At 46.7% G+C, this 18,426-nt stretch overlaps 1 protein-coding gene across 1 annotated transcript in view; it reads left to right on the forward strand.

Moving 5' to 3' along the window:
• The first annotated feature begins 1,807 nt into the window (after positions 1-1,807).
• Positions 1,808-18,426, forward strand: part of LOC106885831 (alpha-fetoprotein-like) — a 17,293-nt gene continuing 674 nt past the window's right edge. The window contains exons 1-14 of the mRNA XM_014938335.1: positions 1,808-1,948; positions 6,867-6,993; positions 8,415-8,475; positions 8,694-8,829; positions 9,604-9,806; positions 10,315-10,462; positions 10,664-10,761; positions 11,295-11,424; positions 12,515-12,729; positions 13,831-13,963; positions 14,566-14,663; positions 15,833-15,971; positions 16,301-16,524; positions 17,163-17,295. Coding sequence (XP_014793821.1) covers positions 1,808-1,948; positions 6,867-6,993; positions 8,415-8,475; positions 8,694-8,829; positions 9,604-9,806; positions 10,315-10,462; positions 10,664-10,761; positions 11,295-11,424; positions 12,515-12,729; positions 13,831-13,963; positions 14,566-14,663; positions 15,833-15,971; positions 16,301-16,524; positions 17,163-17,295 — 1,986 coding nt within the window. The remainder of the gene's footprint in view (positions 1,949-6,866; positions 6,994-8,414; positions 8,476-8,693; positions 8,830-9,603; positions 9,807-10,314; positions 10,463-10,663; positions 10,762-11,294; positions 11,425-12,514; positions 12,730-13,830; positions 13,964-14,565; positions 14,664-15,832; positions 15,972-16,300; positions 16,525-17,162; positions 17,296-18,426) is intronic.

Here is an 18,426-nt window from a genome sequence, read left to right on the forward strand (position 1 = left end):
GTGCCAGATAAAGGCAAGGACAAGTTGTAAATGTCACCCTTTGTACTTTGGTGTGTCCAGTCCGCTTGCAATCAACCCACGGTGGGATTTGGAACACAGATAAAGGCAGGAGCGTCGTGCTTGGGAAGCTGAGGGGAGGAAGAATTTTAACTTGAGGAATTTCTTATTTCTTCCATTCCTGATGTTGTAGGTTCTGTCTCATGCTCTCATAACTAGCTGGCATATAGGCTCTGCTTCCCAATAAAGGGCATCTTCTGTTGTTAGCAAACATGTAGGCAGCAGCCTCTACAAAACATCGCTCATTCAAAGCTTTGACACCAAACACTGGGCTGCAGATCCCCCCTCCCAATAGCCAGGATGAACAATTACCTTATTGCCCCCTTCTCTTCGGAGTTGATAACTCCTTTGGTCCAAAATCTCCAGAAGGAAGTTCATCACACTGAATACAGAAAGTAGAAGAACCTCTCCTGGAAATGATCCTCATCCAAGGCAGAGCAATGTTATATCCAATTAAGCCATTTTTTTGTGTGGTGGGATGGCTGTTTTTTCCTCTTACTCTCTTGCTGCTTAACAACACGCCTGGGAGAAAGGCACAGCTCCCTGCAACGGACGTTGGGACAATCCAAATAGGGAGGAAACGTGGATCTTTCCTTGGAAGCTCAGGAATAATTCCCTCAAGCAAAGGCCACCTGGGAATCCTTCACCATTTATCCATAACAATCACACCTTTTAGGGCAATAAGGTGACTTTTCATGGCATATCAGTCACTGACTGAACCTCTTCAAGGAAACTGGGTGGCCCTGTCATGCTGCTACCCACACGGTGTTACACAGCCCACAGACATCCCAGAGAGCAGCCATCCCTCCCTCAGCATCCCATCACTCTTACCTCACCAATGAAGGGGAAGAGAAGGGGCATGGAGGGAAAGAGAGAGCAGCCATCCCTCCCTCAGCATCCCATCACTGTCACAGCAAAAATGAAGGGGAAGAGAAGGGGCATGGAGGGAAAGAGAAGTCACAAAGCAAGAAAGGTGGTGATTTTTACTTCAAGTTATCTTGCAAAGAGGGCTATAGAGCCTGAAGCAAATTAATACATCCTGAACACGAAGATTTGATCTGTCTGTCGGTTAAAAGGGTTTGCTCCCCCTTGTTATTCTTTGTAGTACTCCACAAAAATTAATCAGAACTAAAGAAGTTGAAGACAAGGCAATGGTGATTTTTACGTGAAGTTATCTTGCAAAGAGGGCTATAGAGCCTGAAGCAAATTAATACATCCTGTACATGAAGATTTGATCTGTCTGTCGGTTAAAAGGGTTTGATCCCTCTTGTTACTCTTTGTAGTACTCCACAAAAATTAATCAGAACTAAAGAAGTTGAAGACAAGGCAAGATTTCAGTGCTTGGCCTTAGATGAAGTAACATGGAAGGACCAACAGCCTGACTGGGAGCCCACTAGTCTGGGGAGCCTCAGCAGCCCCTGAAATGGACCAGGTCTTACAGCTGGTGCACCAGGACAAAGGAGGAGAGCCCAGTTTTCCCAAACTGTATGTCCTTGGAGCCCACTCTTGGGAGTCCTCTGCGTTTGACACCTTGTCCTCTGGCAATATTTGCCCCTCAAAGGATTTGTTTAACAGATCTGGGCTGTAAAAAATAAAAAGTAAATCTTTCTCCTGCATTGGCATGCTGAGACCTGCACTACAAACAAGTCCTCCTGGGACAACTCTTGGTTTATTTCCAGGACCCAGGACCATGCAACGCACCCTGTGCACCTTCCACCCACGCAGGCCTCTGACACAAAACACACAGCGAATGCGTCCTCGCAAGCCCGGAGACAAACGGGATGGAGAGAGGCCCCGCCAGAAACGCGGTGAGGAAAGTCGTTTCATTCCCAGCCAAGTGACTCAGAGGAACCAAAGGACAGAGGAACCGGTTGCCAACGTGGGGCAGCAGGTAGGTGGTACTGCGAGAGGTTGTCCTGGCTCCTGTGCCGACACGCTCACACACCCACGGGGTGAACACTCCCCAAGACAAGGAATTGAAGGAGAAATTGTCAATTCATAGAGTCATAGAATGGTTTGGGTTGGAAGGGACCTCAAAGATCATCGAGTTCCACCCCCCTGCCCTGGGCAAGGACACCTCCCACCAGCCCAGGTTGCTCCAAGCCCCCTCCAACCTGGCCTTGAACCTCTCCAGAGATGGGGCAGCCACAGCTTCTCTGGCCAACCTGGGCCAGGCTCTCACCACCCTCACAGTAAAGAATTTCTCTCTGGTATCTAATCTAAATCTCCCCTCTTCCAGTTTAAAACCATTCCCCCGTGTCCTGTCACTGCACTCCCTGACAAAGAGTCCCTCTCCAACTCTCCTGCAGCCCCCTTCAGATATTGGAAGGGTGCTATGAGGTCTCCCCAGAGACTTCTGTTCTCCAGGCTGAATTCATATCAAACTAAGGGGCTATGCAAAGCACCTAAGAGCAACTCAAAAAAAACCCCAAAAAAAACAGGAGAAGCCAGACATCCAGACACCAGACATTAATCTTTTCATTCCCTCAATTTAAAAGAATTTGAACGGGATCCTTTTAGCTACACAAACTATGGTTTGTGCTACACCATGTGTATCTTTTCAACATAAACCAACAAACAGACATGACTGGGGAGCAAGAGAATACTTCAATATCACATCAAAAATTGCCTGTTTTCGTGAAACAAATCATACTTCTCCATGTACTTACGTCCATGAATTTATAAAGACATTTAAAAACAACAAGGTCCAGATTACATACACAGTCAGAAAACAGGTTAAGACATCTACTTTTGGCAAACTATATCCATTCAGGAAATAATCACCAGGTCAAACAGAAGTTCACAAGTGATTTTGATACAATTAGTCATTTACTGGGGCTGAAAAGAACAATTCTTACCATCAGACTTGCCAAATCATCTGTTAAATCGTTTGCATCAATGAAGTGAACAACTTGGATTTCCTGCCCGTGTTGCCTCCAGGCTGCACTCGCTGGAAGAGGTTTGATGAACAGGTAATAAAGTTTTATAGAACACATCCCGTGCCACACCTGAAGTTCTGAGGCACAGATTCAGCAGCGAGTGCCAGTTGTCATAGTGTCACAAGGGATCTTAGGAAAAAACCTTCTGCTCTCTTCAATAAGCTTCAAAATAGACCCTGAAGTTGTAACACCCCAGCCAAAGGCTCTCGGGTGAATTGGGCTGGATCTGACCCATATTGCCATAGTGTGGTGAATTCAGCATATTTTAGAGCATCCTCCCAGTTGAGAGCACTTGGAATGCCATTCACACACAGGTGCCAGGGGACAGAGGACTGCTGTTTGGTTTTGAGCTAAATATTTACAAGAAAGGCTCAAGTACATTATATCAAAGTGAGTTTTCTTAACGAATCTGCAGTTAGCTAACTGAATAACATGGAAAAGCTGAAATGGTTTTTGGCTTTCAACAGAAAATTCTGTGTATTCAACCACAAAGCAATTTCTGAAAGACGAGGAGGAAGGGAGTCAGGAATTTCGATGAAAACTGAACAAAGCAAGCCTGCAGAAATGAACTGGACTTTCTTTGCTGCATTTTTAGCATTTAAACCAATACTTTCATCCTTGTATTTTTAAATCCAGTCATTACAAGTTCTCATTCTCCATAGCAGGGAATAATTCCTCAAGTCGGCAGAGGGTTCTGCTGCTGGGGCAGAACATCTCCCACCCACCAGCCCGACAAGCACAAGCTGCCTCTCACCCTCTGGGTGTATATATTGATCACCCAGGAGCTACACAAGCTCCAGTGGCTCCAGAGAAGCCAATCACAATATTTAGATGCCTTATAGACAAGACAGGCTGTTTCCATAGCCTCCACACCAGCTGCATTCTATATCTTTAATACAGAATAAAAGTCTCAATGGATAAGATATTTTTCAAAAGCAATCTGTAACCACCTCAGCTTTACAATCTTGTCAGAGTAAAGACTTAAAATTTTTTATACATGTATAAATATATACACACATAAATCCATCTGTGTGTCTAAGTATTTATTTTCTTTCATCTTTCTACACAGCTGTCTACAGGAAGGCAGAGGAGACCTGCATCAGAGACCCCTCATTCTCTAACGATCATCTTTTGTACTTTTCTTCCTTTTCCTTGAAAAGCCAAACCAGCACGTGAGAGGAGGCAGGACTTGGAGCCTTTACTGAACACAGGAAGCAGCAGGCTCAGTCCTGCCAAGGCAGAGCTAAATTAAATACGAATAAAGCTTTCATGAGCAGCAAAAGTGTCACGCTTCCACTCAACGCTTCCACTCTCTCTAAGCAGGGAGACCTCAGGAGTGAAACACAGACCCTAAAGGGCCCAGGTACACCAGACCATCCCACCAGAGTGCCATCTAAACCTCATCTTTCTTGGCCGTGCAGACAAATGGTTTGAATAACGAAGGTTTAATAACCTCTGGGTTAAAGAGACACTCATCATACTGGGTAGCTTTCTGGGGAGATAGAGCCATAAAAGTTACAGAAGCATTAATGTGCAGACAAATGGTTTGAATAACAAAGGTTTAATAACCTCATCATACTGGGTAGCTTTCTGGGGGGATAGAGCCATAAAAGTTACAGAAGCATTAATAACTTGCAACTTACCTTGTTATCAAGTTTCCAACTCCTTTTTCAAGAAAAAGGATTAAAGCATTGATACAATCATGGAGAAACCAACCCAAGGGAAAGGGGAATTCACAAATTCTGCTCTCATGAGTAAGAGCAGAAACAAGCTAGGTGAGCTCTGGGCACACACATTTGTGCTTTGTTGGCCCAGTTTGAGAGTGATAATCAAAGACTTAAGTCTATCAGGAACATACAGCAATCTAAAACATAGAGACCTTCCCCTAAAACTGGGGAATAGCATTAAAAAAAAAGAAAAAAGATATATCCAGTAAAAACTAACTCACCTCTCTGCTGTGTAGCAGACAGAGCAAAAGACTCCACCATTGGTGAATAGCATTAAAAAAAAAAGAAAAAAGATATACCCAGTAAAAACTAACTCACCTCTCTGTTGTGTAGCAGACAGAGCAAAAGACTCCACCAGAGCCAGTGCCAGGCATTTCAGGAGTGCCCGAGCATCCCCCACCAACCATCCCCAGGTGATGGGAATTCACAACCCCACACCCTGAGGGCCACCAGCTGCTTTTGGCTTTATCTTAACCTTGCAGAAGAGTTTCTAAGAGGTTCTGGAAACAGCTGAGCCCTCAGTAGGTGTAAAAATGAACAGGTCGACATGGTTTGCGTACTTTGAAGGACAACAGGAACCTTAATGAGGACCCAGCTCTTCATTGGATCTCATGTCCAGCAATTGCCACATGTTTTCTTTCCAGTTAAATACTGTACATACATTTTCCTCTGGCAAATTAGAGTGTTTACTGGAAATAGGCAGATTGCTGTCTGAGCAGTGGCAAGTATTTTCAAAGAAAAGTGAAATGTAGCAAAAGGGCAGTGGAAGCAGTGGAGCAATTGAATTTAAAGGATTTTAAGTGCAGCAGCCAAGTGCTGCTTCTAGCAATACTTAGCACAACCCATTACATGCACATCATCTCAAAACACCGTTTTCTTACCCAAAAGAGAACCTGCTCTACAAAGCCCTTGACATCAGTGTCTCAGCTGTTTCTTCAGCTCCATCTTGAGTAATACCCACCCCCCTTTATTTTTATTTTTTTAGTAATGACGTTGTATGAAGGCGTTACTCTGAACAGGAGGACTCTGCAGCTACCGGGCAGGAGACAGCTCTGAGCCCTGGCAGTAGGAGGGAAGAGGTTTTTTGGAAAGAGCCAGATGAGAAAAGCTTTCTCTGCTCTGCCCCTCGTCGTCTCCCTGCAGCACAGAACAGGGAGTGTTGCCATTTTTGCTCTAAAGAATTAAAAACTCTGTGTTTGCCTCTTCCCTCAGACCAAAGATGTATCCCTGCCCACCTATCCTTTGTCACAAATATCTGTAGCCCTCTAAAGCCATCCTGTCTCCAAAAATTTGACATTTTATCATGCTGATGCTTATAGCATAGCTTTTTTAATGTCAGCAAAATAACCGAATTAACTGGAATTTTCCCCTTCATTCTACAGTTTTGCAGATGATTTTTCTTTCAAGATTCAGAGACATTTTGATGGGAATTTTTAATGCTGCAAAAATATTGCAGGGGATACTTCATTCAGCCTTTTCCCTATGGCACCTAAAATTTGACATTTTATCATGCTGATGCTTATAGCATAGCTTTTTTAATGTCAGCAAAATAACCGAATTAACTGGAATTTTCCCCTTCATTCTACAGTTTTGCAGATGATTTTTCTTTCAAGATTTGGAGACATTTTGATGGGAATTGTTAAAGCTGCAAAAATATTGCAGGGGGTACTTCATTCAGCCTTTTCCCTATGGCACCTCAGGAGCGGGGAGCGAGAGCTGGCTTGTTCAGCAGGCAGGGATGCAAAAATACCAGGTTAACAGCTGAATTGGGGATTTTTTAGTCAACAGTGTGTCACGAAGGCATCTTCTGCCCAGCAGTCACCTTTGAACAAGCGTGTAAGTAGATGCCATCAGTACGCACAATAAAAAGCCCAGGGAGTGTTTAAACTTCATGTTTGAAGTGCGATAAGTTCAAAAATGTCTGTCTAAATTTTAGGGGGAAAAAAGAGTCTCCAAGGTCCGTCCTTTGCAACAGGCTGGTCAGTTCATCCCAGTGAGCAAATAATGGCGTGTCTAATTATTGTGGGAATATTCCAAAAGGGCTAATGTTGTATGTGACAGTAAAAGGGTTTTGATTAACCAGAAAATGTTCAGGAGAGTATAAAAGGAACTCTTTCCCCTTAATTCTTTCGGCCTCTCACAGATGGACCGAGCTCACCCCAGGCCCCGGCCAAAATCTGACAGTATGGATTGGAGAACAATAATTTATGTGATTTTATTGGTGAGCCTCACTGTAGTCAAAGCCCTGCCTAGAAGTTATCGGGACGTAGGTAAGAACATATCTCATAATTTTACTCTTTCCTTTTGTATAATACTGGTGGCTGCAGCTTAGCACGCATGGCTATTTGGTAACACTTCACCACCGTGGTTTTTCTTATGGGTCAAAATTATACAACTATATATCTGTATATATCTGTATAAATTTTTTGTGCTAAACCTTAGATATGATGCTTCTTTATGGCTTGAGACTCCCTGTGTAGTGCAGGATGGCCCGTCTGTTGAAGGGTAATTTAATCCCCAGGGATGAGGTTGTGCCATGGATTTTAGGTACTCCAAAGCCTGCTGAAGTAAAGGCTGTGGTTGCTCCAGCTGCCCTCCAAAGTCCCTGAGGAAGGGAGGCAGAGAGGTCCCCAGAGGGCTGCTGCCTCCAAGTGGCTCTTCAGAGTCACTAAATTACACTATTGCTCCATATTATCCTTTGGAGGGGTCTTACCCTCTTTTCTCTGGCTACTGGAGTACCCTGCAGTGGCCACACTCTCACTGAGGTTAAAGTGCCTAAAATGGGACAACTGAAACCCCTCCAACTGCGTGTGGTTCAGGTGCTGCTTTCACGTCACACATTGTTATCATTAGTCAACTTTTTCTTCATTTTTATAACTTCCAAGTGCACTGAAATGGCCTGACAGTGTAAACCAGAACGCCTGCTTGCGTTATCTGTCTCATGTTGTCGTCTCAGTTGTCACCCTCGCATTACTCAGAGGGACAACTTGGCTTATTTCTCTATTTTATTTAATCCTTTTACACTGATCTCAGCCCTACTGACATGAGGGTGAGACAGTAATGTCTTGGTACGGGAACATGCCTCTTGTTTTAAAATTAATCTCTCAGAATAGTCTCTGACAAACGAGGAACTCAAGAAGTTATTGCATTAAGGTTTGCCCATTAATAAAGGCCCAGTGGCGAAGGAAAAATATGGGACACCTTTGTTTTCCTCTGGGCTGGTTCACAACACGGACAGAAGGATGCAGCTCTGGGAATTTTGGAGGAGCTTTGCCTACCAGTGTAGTCCTCCATTCATCACACGTTCTCCACAGAGAAAATCCTTCCTCTGTGGATGAAGAGTGGTCAGGCACACCTTTAGTAGCTACGGCAAAGCTAAAAGATGTTTATAGGTGCTTATTTAATCATGTGGAGTGCATCAGCAAAGCAGGTTTTAGCATATTGCTCCCCACAACACTTGAGCCAGGAAATTTTATTGGCCCTATTATATTGTAGGTCAGAAACAAATAGTTTCGCATCCTCACATTTAAGTCAAATAGGAGGTGGAATCTTACATGTTCCTGCTCCCAGTGCCAGTATCCCAATACCCCAGTCTTTCTCCAAAGATCCAATACCAAAAAAAAATTAAAAATAAAGGTATTGGATGAAACATTTAGGAAACATTTTTTATTCAAGTTATCTTGTTTTTCAGAGGAAAGAAACAGCATTGGCCAACGTTTTTCTCAGCTGCAGGAGAATAACTTCAAAGCCATGTAAGTTGTCCAGGTAAAGCCTCCAACTGCAAATTTGCTGCCACCCACCATCCTGGTGTGGTTTGGAAATGAGCACACGCGGTGTGTCAAACACTCAGCCCTTCTGCCACCCGCCCCAACTCAGCCCGGGGTGGTACAGACCCTCTCACACGTAAAAGTTTAATAATTAGCTTTTAGGTATCCAGCAATGGGCTTAACGCTGCGTGTTCCTCTCCTAGTGCCATGATCATGTTCGCTCAGTACGTGCAAGGGGGCACCTTTGGCAGAGCGGTCAGGATGGCTGAAGACGTCACGGACCTCGCCAGAAGATGTGCTGCTGCCACCGGGGACCACCCCGACTGCCTGAAGCCTTTGGTGAGCTCATTCCTGCTTCTCATTTGGCAAACGTTTTCAGAAAGGACTTGTAACTTCAGAGCCCCAGCGTGTGTTTTTTCAAGGAGGCACGAATACGTTATCAAGCGCCGTGCTTTCCTTGTGGATGCATCTTTGGCCTCTTTTCTTCTCGCATTTATAAAGCATCTCAAGATGAGTGGAGGAAAATCCCCTTTCTTCCCCCACCCCAAATATCACAGCGTCTTTTGAAACCCTTGACCTGTATCAAGGGTTTTTCAGTGGTTTTCAGAGATAGGATAAGGGGCAACAGGCTCAAGCTGGAACATGGGAAGTTCCATTTAAATATGAGAAAAAACTTTTTTACTGTGAGAGTGATGGAGCCCTGGAACAGGCTGCCCAGGGAGGGTGTGGAGTCCCCTTCTCTGGAGATCTTCAAGACCCGCCTGGATGCTCCTGAGTGATGTGCTCTGGGCAACCCTGCTTTGGCAGGGGAGTTGGACCAGATGATCTCTAGAGGTCCCTTCCAACTCCAACAATTTTGTGATTCCATGAAAAGCATTCCACTTTGGAGTCCACCTTGGACTAACGGCAGGTATCAGAGTTTGAAGAACCATCACCCATGGCAGGTTTAAGAGCTGAGTCTGGTTTGCACTGCAGTCAAAGCAGCAGGCAATGATGAGGAAACTGAGTTTATGCAAGTCGGGGCTTGTTGGCTTCACGTAGCCTCCTCAGAGGGTGCAGAGCAGTAAAATGGAAGCCTCACACAAATGAACTTTCTCCCCTCATTTTTCACAGGACAGCATCTTCCTCGACACCATATGCCAGGAGGAAAATCTGCCCAGTTTTACCGATTGCTGCGCTAAAAAGGATCCCGAGAGAAATGACTGCTTCCTCTCCCTTAAAAACTCATCCAGAGGGTTCTTTTCTCCTTTTGAGAGGCCAAATGCTGAAGCTGCCTGCAAAAACCATTCACAGCATCAACATCAATTGACAGGATAGTAAGTAAATAAATCATAGATTCGTTGTCTAGATATGAGTTACGAGCCTGGAGACAGCAAATGCAGAATCAACCAAAAAAGTTCAGTCTAAGGTTCTCTGTAATCTCCTACTCGTTTTATTTCCTGATGTGAATTATTTGCATAGTTCATCTAAGCTGTAATTGTCATTTTGTGAAGCCCGTTCTGCCACCTCCTGCTTTGGATTTAGGTCCAAACAACAAAGAAGCTGGCCTGGTTTAGGGCACTCCACATAAAGGACTGCTCTGAAACCAAGAGCATCCCTTTAGTCCTTAAAAGCCAAGCAGAAGGTTTGCTGCCCCTAAGCCAGGACTGGCAGGATTGGAGACTTCCATTTCCAGGAAAATGCCCCCCCAAATCAGAAACATTGAAAACAATCACTTTCTGGCAGCTATCATCTTAATATACAGCAGATGCTGCAATAACAACTGCTGCCCCCTGCGTGTGGGGCCTTACTCCCAAACTAAAGACATTTTTCTCTGGGTTTTAGCTTTATCTACGAGGTTTCCAGAAGGCACCCATTCCTCTACGCCCCAACAATCCTCTCTGTCGCTCTCCGGTACGAGGAGATGATGAATAACTGCTGTGGAACCACCGAGGACCCCGCTCCCAACCCGGAGGAATGCTTCCAGAGACAGGTACTCCATGGCAGGGCTTGACTTTATTCATGGGACCGCTAATAGAATAGCAAGCACGATGGTTAGTTCATAGCACAGGCTGGAGAGCATTTTTCTTTCACTATTAAAAAAATCCCTGTTTAAAAAACCATCGTCACCGTAGTTTTAACGTAAAGTGTTGTCTTGTCTTTTCTTCCACGGTCTGCATCTTCCTTCTACCAGGCACCGAAGGTGGTGAAGCCACTGAAAGAAGATGGCCTGAGGCAGGAACACACATGTGGCATCTTGAAGAAGTTTGGAGAAAGGACCTTAAAGGCTCTGTGAGTCTTCCCCGTGTTTTATCCTTCTTTTGAGACCCAGCGTGGCTGTTGCCGGTGGGTGCCTCTACCCGGTACCATGACCCCCAACACCAGCCTCCTCCCTTTTGTGTGCAGGGCACCAGTAGCACCTAACAAGGACGAGAGATTCAGAATACAAATTTATGCACGAGAGCAGGCACCGTTTCCTCACACGCTGCCATTAGCTTTCAAAATCTAAGCCCAAAATTTGAAACGAAGGCATCTCTCTGTGGTGAAAGTCAGGGAGACTGTGAGCAAAACGCAGCTCCTCTCTCCTGCTCCTGTAATTTCCTGCTCACCCACCACATTTCTTTCCACCACCTCACACTGAAACTCACCCAGGACCCTCAGATAACTCTGAAAAACTCAGCTATTGGCTTCAAGGGACATCTATTTAACTTCAGCAGGAGCAGGGAGAGACCATTCCTGAGCAGTTTGGGAAACCCCTCCCCAGGAAAAGGATGACAGAGTCTGACGCTGTGAATAGAGACAATAACTATTTTTCTTCTTCATAGGAAACTTGCTCAGATAAGCCAAAAATTCCCTAAAGCTGATTTTCCTACTGTTAGCAAACTAGTGACGGATATTGCTAACATGCACCAGGACTGCTGTCGTGGGGATATGCTGGACTGCATGCATGACAGGGTAAAACTCATTTAATAGCTGTATGTCTGCAGAAATGCAATGCTTTTTGTTGTTGTTCTGATTTATTTTTTCCCTCCTGTGCCACACTGATTGCTCTCCAAAACCGGAGTTTAACTTTTCAGTCAAAAAACCTGGTTGATTTTCCTATTTGCCTTTTTTTTTTTTCCCTCCTGTGCCGCACTGATTGCTCTCCAAAACTGGAGTTTAACTTTTCAGCCTAAAAACCTGGTTGATTTTCCTATTTGCCTTTTTCCTGGTGTGAAGACACCAAAAGAAGGGCAGAAAGATCTCGTTGTGACTAAAATGACCTCAGGCTGCTTCAGCAGACTTGGCTGCAGCTCCTTGCTGTGCCATGTATTTTTTGTGCAGCTTTTGGCAGAACGCAGCATCTGCCCATGCTCTGCCTCCTTCTAACGTACCAAATCCACTTACCTCACCACCTCTCCTCTGAAGACAGGCTGAGGGAGCTGGGATTGTTCAGCTGGGATTGTCCCTCTCCAGGGAGACCTTATAGCGGCCTTTCAATACCTGAAGGGTGCCTGTAGAAGAGCTGGGGAGGGACTCTTTGCCAGGAAGGGTAATGATAGGACAAGGGGAAACGGTTTTAAATTGGAAGAAAAAAGATTCAGATTAGATCTCAGGAAGAAATTTTTTACTATGAGGGTGGTGAGACACTGGAACAGGTTGCCCAGGGAAGTTGTGGCTGCCCCATCCCTGGAGGGGTTCAAGGCCAGGCTGGATGGGGCCTTGAGCAACCTGGTCTGGTGGGAGGTGTCCCTGCCCATGGCAGGGGGGTTGGAACTCGATGATCTTTGAGGTCCCTTCCAACCCAAACCATTCTATGATTCTCTGTGGTGTCGAGGGAGACAGAGAACTCAGTTTAGGTGGTTCCCTTGTAGCACCTATTTTAAGCAAGCGAGGGACTGCAGCAAACAGACCACCAGGGCTTCAGCTTTTGTCCTTGTTCTGCCAGTCCCCTCTTCTCTTTGGGACTCACCTTCTCAAAATGGAGATAAAAACACTGATTAAAAAAAAAAAAACCAACTAAAATCTGGTACGATGCCCTTCATCCCCTTTTTCTGCTTTACAGGAAGAGATCCTACACTATGTCTGCACCAACCAAGACGCCCTATCGAGTAAAATTAAGAAGTGCTGTGAGAAGCCTCTGCTGCAGAGAAGTGAATGCATAGTTAACGCGGACAATGACGACAAACCCGCAGGCTTGTCCCCCCACGTCAGGGAGTTCATAGAAGACAAAGGAATATGTGAACGTTTTGCCCAGGAGAAAGACGCACACTTGGCCAGGTAACGCGGGGCTTCCTCTGCTCTTCCCTCGGGCTGTTTCTGTACCTGGGTCACAGGGTGACACTTCAGATGTTGAAGCCCAGCTCCTCGGGCTCAGCTCCGTCTGCTCTGTGAGCCCTGGGGGCTGTGGAATGGGAATGAATGCAGAACAGGGCACAACTGATATTTCAGAGACAAAATCGAAGAAACGCCTGTGAAATCGAGGTACTATCCCTTCTGCTGTCAGCCCCAAAATACAGCTCTGATCCCCGCTTAAGTGGGGATTCAAAACCACTTGTTTAAGTCAGACCCGTGTCTCGGTTGAAGCGGGATGGGTCCATTTCTGTTCTAGCCCTAATTCCTTTGTGCAACAAAGCCCTGGTCCTACCTGCAGTGAACCTGGAGGAGAACTCCACAGGCTGCAACAGCATCAAGTCCCAAAGACACAGAATTCCCTTCAAGTAACAGAGAATTCCCTTCAAATGACATCCATCACTTCCAGCTGTGAAAAGTGCAGCTCATTGATTGGCACAACTGCTGGGCAGGGGAACTGCCTCGGCAGAGCTAATCATTCCAGCATCTGCCGAGACACGGGTCTGTTACTGGAAATTACTTCATGATCATTTAGATGGAATTAAAGAAAGGGCAAAACCCCCAGCCCCACGAAGCTCTCTCGACGTGAGCTAACGCTGAGCTGGGCATGTTACAGGCACAGGACGTGCTCAGGCTGTGCTCAGCCAGCCACGCTTGGCTCAGGTTCATTTTTCAGGGAGAAATCCTCCCCGGTCCCCTGGTCTTTCATGAGTTCTCTCCTTAACTCATGAAGCAGTTAAGTGACAAATTATCCATCTCCCATCCATGTTTCCTATGATGTTCTGGCTTTACAGCTGCATTTTCAGCTGTAACTTTAGAGTCATAGATTTGGGCAAAAGGCAAATGACACATTTTCTGTGTCATTTGCAAAAGACCTTGCTCTCTCCAGCTCCCACAGCAGATGCAAACATTGCCCGATGTTGGCACATCAGCCAAAACCACCCCCGAGGCTCCCCTACCATCCCCAGCCTCTCCAGGGGGCAGGTGTTTTGGCTTCTCTCTAAATTCCCCATTCTCCCTGTATTGCAGGTTTCTGTATGAATACTCCAGGAGACACCCCGAATTTTCGGCTCAGATGCTGCTAAGGATTGGCAAAGGCTACGAGGAGCTGCTGCAGGAGTGCTGCCGAGCCGGCGCGCCGGACGACTGCTGCAGGAGAGGGGTGGGTGCCCTCCTCCACACCAGGCACCCCTGGCTAAATGGCCAATAGCCCTGCTCTGGAGCGAGCACCCACAGCTCCTCTAACAAACCCTGCAAGTATTACAAAGCCCGACCGATTCCCCGCCTGGAAAAAGCACCAACAGAGCCTTTGCAATCTTACAGTTGTGAAGGAATTTAGCAGGGATGGAGAGGGGTGCCGGGGAAAGGGATGGAGCTCACCTTTCTGTGAGCCCTGCTCTCCCCGGGGCTCCCTCGTGCTGCCAGTTCCCCTCTTGCCAACGCAGAAGGCACTTAAGGTTGTTGTCTCCGAGAAAGCAGTGGGGTTGGAATGATCTGAAGGTGGGAGCCACCCTGTGCCTCAGACATAGCCCTCCATCAGTTATACAAAATTGCATATTTCTAGGGGATGGAAGGTGGGCATTTATCCCGCTCAGGCAGGTTATAGAGGTTTCAGACAGATGCAGACTTGCCAGTGGAATTAAAAACGGGTGGAATATAGCAGGTGAGAGGAAGCTGCAGATAGCCAGGCCTCGTCAAGAGGCAGCAGGGCGTTCTGCATCCCCCGCAGACAGTGACTCCTCAAACTGACTTATCTTTTTTCAGGAGGAAGAACTGAAGAAACATATTTACGAGACTGAAAGTGTCATGAAGACAAGCTGTGACATTTACAAGGAGAAAGGAGATTACTATTTCCAAAACGAGTATTACCTTTTTTTCTATGCTTACGTTTCTCCCCTACCAGCTGTGCACAACTCGGGCCAGAGTCAAGCCATGCCAGGCTAAAAGCCACCACATGAGTATCACACCAACATATTAATGGCTTCTAGGGTTTTTTTTTCCTCTTTTCCAAGACAATGTCATGGTCTCTCATGAATTCTCTCCTTAACTCATGAAGCGGTGAAGTGACAAATTATCAATCTATCTCCCATCCGTGTTTCCTGTGATGTTCTGGCTCTACAGCTGCATTTTCAGCTGTAACTTTAGAGTCATAGATTTGGGCAAAAGGCAAACGACACATTTTCTGTGCCATTTGCAGAAGACCTCGCTCTCTCCAGCTCCTGCAGCAGATGCAAACATGAACAATTCTCACAAAACCCTAACTACAGCAGAGAGAGCAGGAAGGGACTGGCTGAACCAGACACTGTGCTTAAGCACAACATGCAGGCACAGGCCTCCTGGAGGAACTTTGGCCCCGATTTGCAGTGTTAATTAGCACATGCCTAACTTAAAGTATGCGAGCAATCTCAGTGAAACCTCTCCACTGCTTTTGTACTCACAGCTAGGCTTCAGCCAGCCCTCTCTGGGGAGGCACATCTGGCTTTTTTTGCACTCCCAGGCGTGCTCGGGCTTTGGAAAGACCTTTGGAACTAGAGGTCTCCAACACACCTGCTGGGCTGCTTCTGCCTGGTCTATCTGTCCTTAAGGTTTTCCTGGCCATGATGGTGAATAAGCCTAGGGGTTTTTTTAAAAGAAAAAACGCAAGTGAACTTTTTTGAGCTTACTTTCTGCATTCATCTTGTCTGTCCAGACTCACGTTAAAGTTTGCTCTTAGCCAAGCTCCCAGGGAAATGACTAATATGGGAACGCATATGTACTACCTGGTAAGAGGATCCACCAACGTGTAACGGGTGACACTATCCTTAATTTTAGTTGTTTAACCTGGTAAGAGACTGGTCAGAAGAAGGTGAGAGCTCAGGCAGACAGAGCAGGTTGACTCTCCTCTGCCTGAGCGTATAAACCCGGGGCTCAGCCCAGCCCTGTTGCCACCAGGAGCTCTGTGGGCTTTGGCCAGGGCTCTGGGCACAGGAAGGCAGGGGCCTGCTCACTGCTGCCCACTGGAACAGAGGTGTCAGGGGAATTGTCCTTGCAGGCTCCTCTTGAGCTTCACCAAGAAGATGCCGCAGCTGACGTCCGCAGAGCTGATAAAATTCACCAAGCAGATGACCACCATCGGCTCCAAATGCTGCCAGCTGAGCCAGGACAAGCTGCTGCCTTGTGCCGAGGAGAATGTGAGTATTTTTCTTCTCTCTCTCGGTCTGGCTTCTTCTTGAGACTCTTCCACCAATTCTGCTGCCAGCAGAGCCCAAGAGCTTGAAGTAAATGAGAATAATGGTCACTGGGCTATGGAGCTGGCTCAGAGATGTCCTTCCACACCTGACGTCAGCAGAAGTTAGCATTCAGCAGAAATATAAACTGTTGTTCTCTCTTACAAACAAGGTTTCATTTAAATTCTCAGTATTTTTTAATAACTTTACTAAAGCATCATGTATTTCAGGGATTTTTGAAAATGAAAAAACAATGTAAAATTGTGGGTTTTTTTCCCCTTCTCTTGGTACAGCTGGATCTGGTGCTTGGAGAAATCTGCAGGAGGCACCTGAGCGACCCCATCAACCCCGGGGTCTGCCAGTGCTGCAGCGGCTCCTACGCGCTCCGGAGGCCCTGCATGGGGAAACTGGAGATGGATGAGAGCTACGTGCCCTTGTCCTTGACTCCTGGTCTCTTCCCTTTCCACGAAGACTTGTGCACCACTGAAGAGGAGAAGCTGCAGCACAAGAAGCAGGAGTAAGACAATGTTTAAGCCCCTTTTACTCTGTTACCCCTCTGTTCCTTTATTCTTACCCTGGCTGCCCTCACCTTTCCCGTCTCTATCCCACCTTGGGCTGCAATAGTGTTTGGAAAACCAGCCCCTCTCCCAAACTTCTTTTTCCTCCTCTCATGCTAGTCCCAGCTTTCAGCAACAAGGAAGCTGCTGCTTAAAGCACAGTATGACCTTTGTGGCTTAATTTGGGTTCGTTTCCCAGAAAGAGAGAGGCCATGCCTTTTTCTGCACCCCATGCCCTCCTTCAGCCTCTGAAAAGCTCCGGTCTCTGGTTGCCTGGCTCAGAGAAAACTCCCAAGAAAAGAAACCCCATCCTATCCTGGACTTGGGAGCGGTGCCCACCACAGACACCACCCGCAGGGCTCATTCCTGGTGGAGCAACTCCAAAAAGGAGCATCAATACTTTATGTCCTAGGGGAACAGGGTGCACCTTTGCTCCCTGCTGCAAACACAAGTTTGGGTGGTGAATAAAAACGAGAAGCTGCAGAAAGGCAGGGAGGGGTAACAAAAGGGGGGCTTTGCAGGAGTAGGGTTGGGGAAGTGCTTCGGGAGCCCCGTGCTCACCTCCCAGCTTCACGGGCCGGCTGTGCTCTCCTCACAGGATGCTCGTCACCCTCATCAAGTACAAGCCCCAGATCACCCAGGAGCAGCTGAGCTCGGTCACTGCCGCCTTCGCCGCCATGCGGGAGCGCTGCTGCCGAGGAGACCACCCCGAGACCTGCTTCCTGAGAGAGGTACATCTTCTGTCTGCACCCACACCTGCCCACCCAACACATGAGAGCCTGAACATCTCCATTAAGCAGCAAAGCCAAGCCTGGGAAGCCAGAATTTCTGCCCTTACATTTCCCAAGACAAACCTTCTGGCCCCCACAAGTAGATCTGTGACCGGTTGAATGAGGAGAGGCTGAGGGAGCTGGGGGTGTTCAGCCTGGAGAAGAGGAGGCTGAGGGGAGACCTCATTGCTCTCTACAACTCCCTGAAAGGAGGGTGTAGAGAGATGGGGGTCGGTCTCTTCTCCCAAGTCACAGGCGACAGGACAAGAGGAAATGGCCTCAAGTTATGCCAGGGGAGGTTCAGGCTGGATATTAGGAAAAAATTCTTCACAGAGAGGGGTCAGACACTGGAACAGGCTGCCCAGGGAGGGGGTTGAGTCCCCATCCCTGGCTGTGTTTAAGAACCGTTTAGATGTGGTGTTGGGGGATATGGTGTAGGGGAGAACTTTAGAGTAGGGTAGATGGTGGGACTCGATGATCCCGAGGATCTCTTCCAGCCTAGATAATTCTGTGATTCTGTAATGAGAGAGAGATTCTCACTAGAGGCCGTGCCCTCTTTTCCCAAGTCTTTGCTTTGAATGATAAAATACAGACAATTCTCTCTTTCATCAGTGAGGTGTTTCCACCTCTGAACACACCCAACCAGCCTGCCAGCAAAGCAGCATCCTATTCTCTCTTTCATCAATGAGGTGTTTCCACCTCTGAACATGCCCAACCAGCCTGCCAGCAAAGCAGCATCCTACTAACTCTTCCTAATGGAGGGGTATTTGGGGATTTTTCCGATAAATACCCAATCTTCTAAGGTGATCTGAGCAGAGCAGTGAAAGCCAAACATGTAATAAACACAGGGATGTGTGTACGTGCCCTCTGCACAGGCGGTGCTTGTGCACAACTCGTAAAGATTATAAAGCATTACCTGCTGCTGCCTCTGCCTTGTAGAGGAGCAGGGCTGCTCCTCTGCCTTGTTCACAAGCACATTGTCCTCCTGAATCCACTGCTCATCCATATTTTGCTTTTTTTTTTTTTTTTTTTTGGGCCCAGAACTTATAAAAAAAAGGGAAAAACTGTTTGCGGGGTAAGGAGCTTGCCCGG

The sequence above is a fragment of the Calidris pugnax genome, unplaced genomic scaffold, assembly GCF_001431845.1.
Source record: "Calidris pugnax isolate Ruff unplaced genomic scaffold, ASM143184v1 scaffold72, whole genome shotgun sequence".
Classification (NCBI taxonomy): domain Eukaryota; kingdom Metazoa; phylum Chordata; class Aves; order Charadriiformes; family Scolopacidae; genus Calidris; species Calidris pugnax.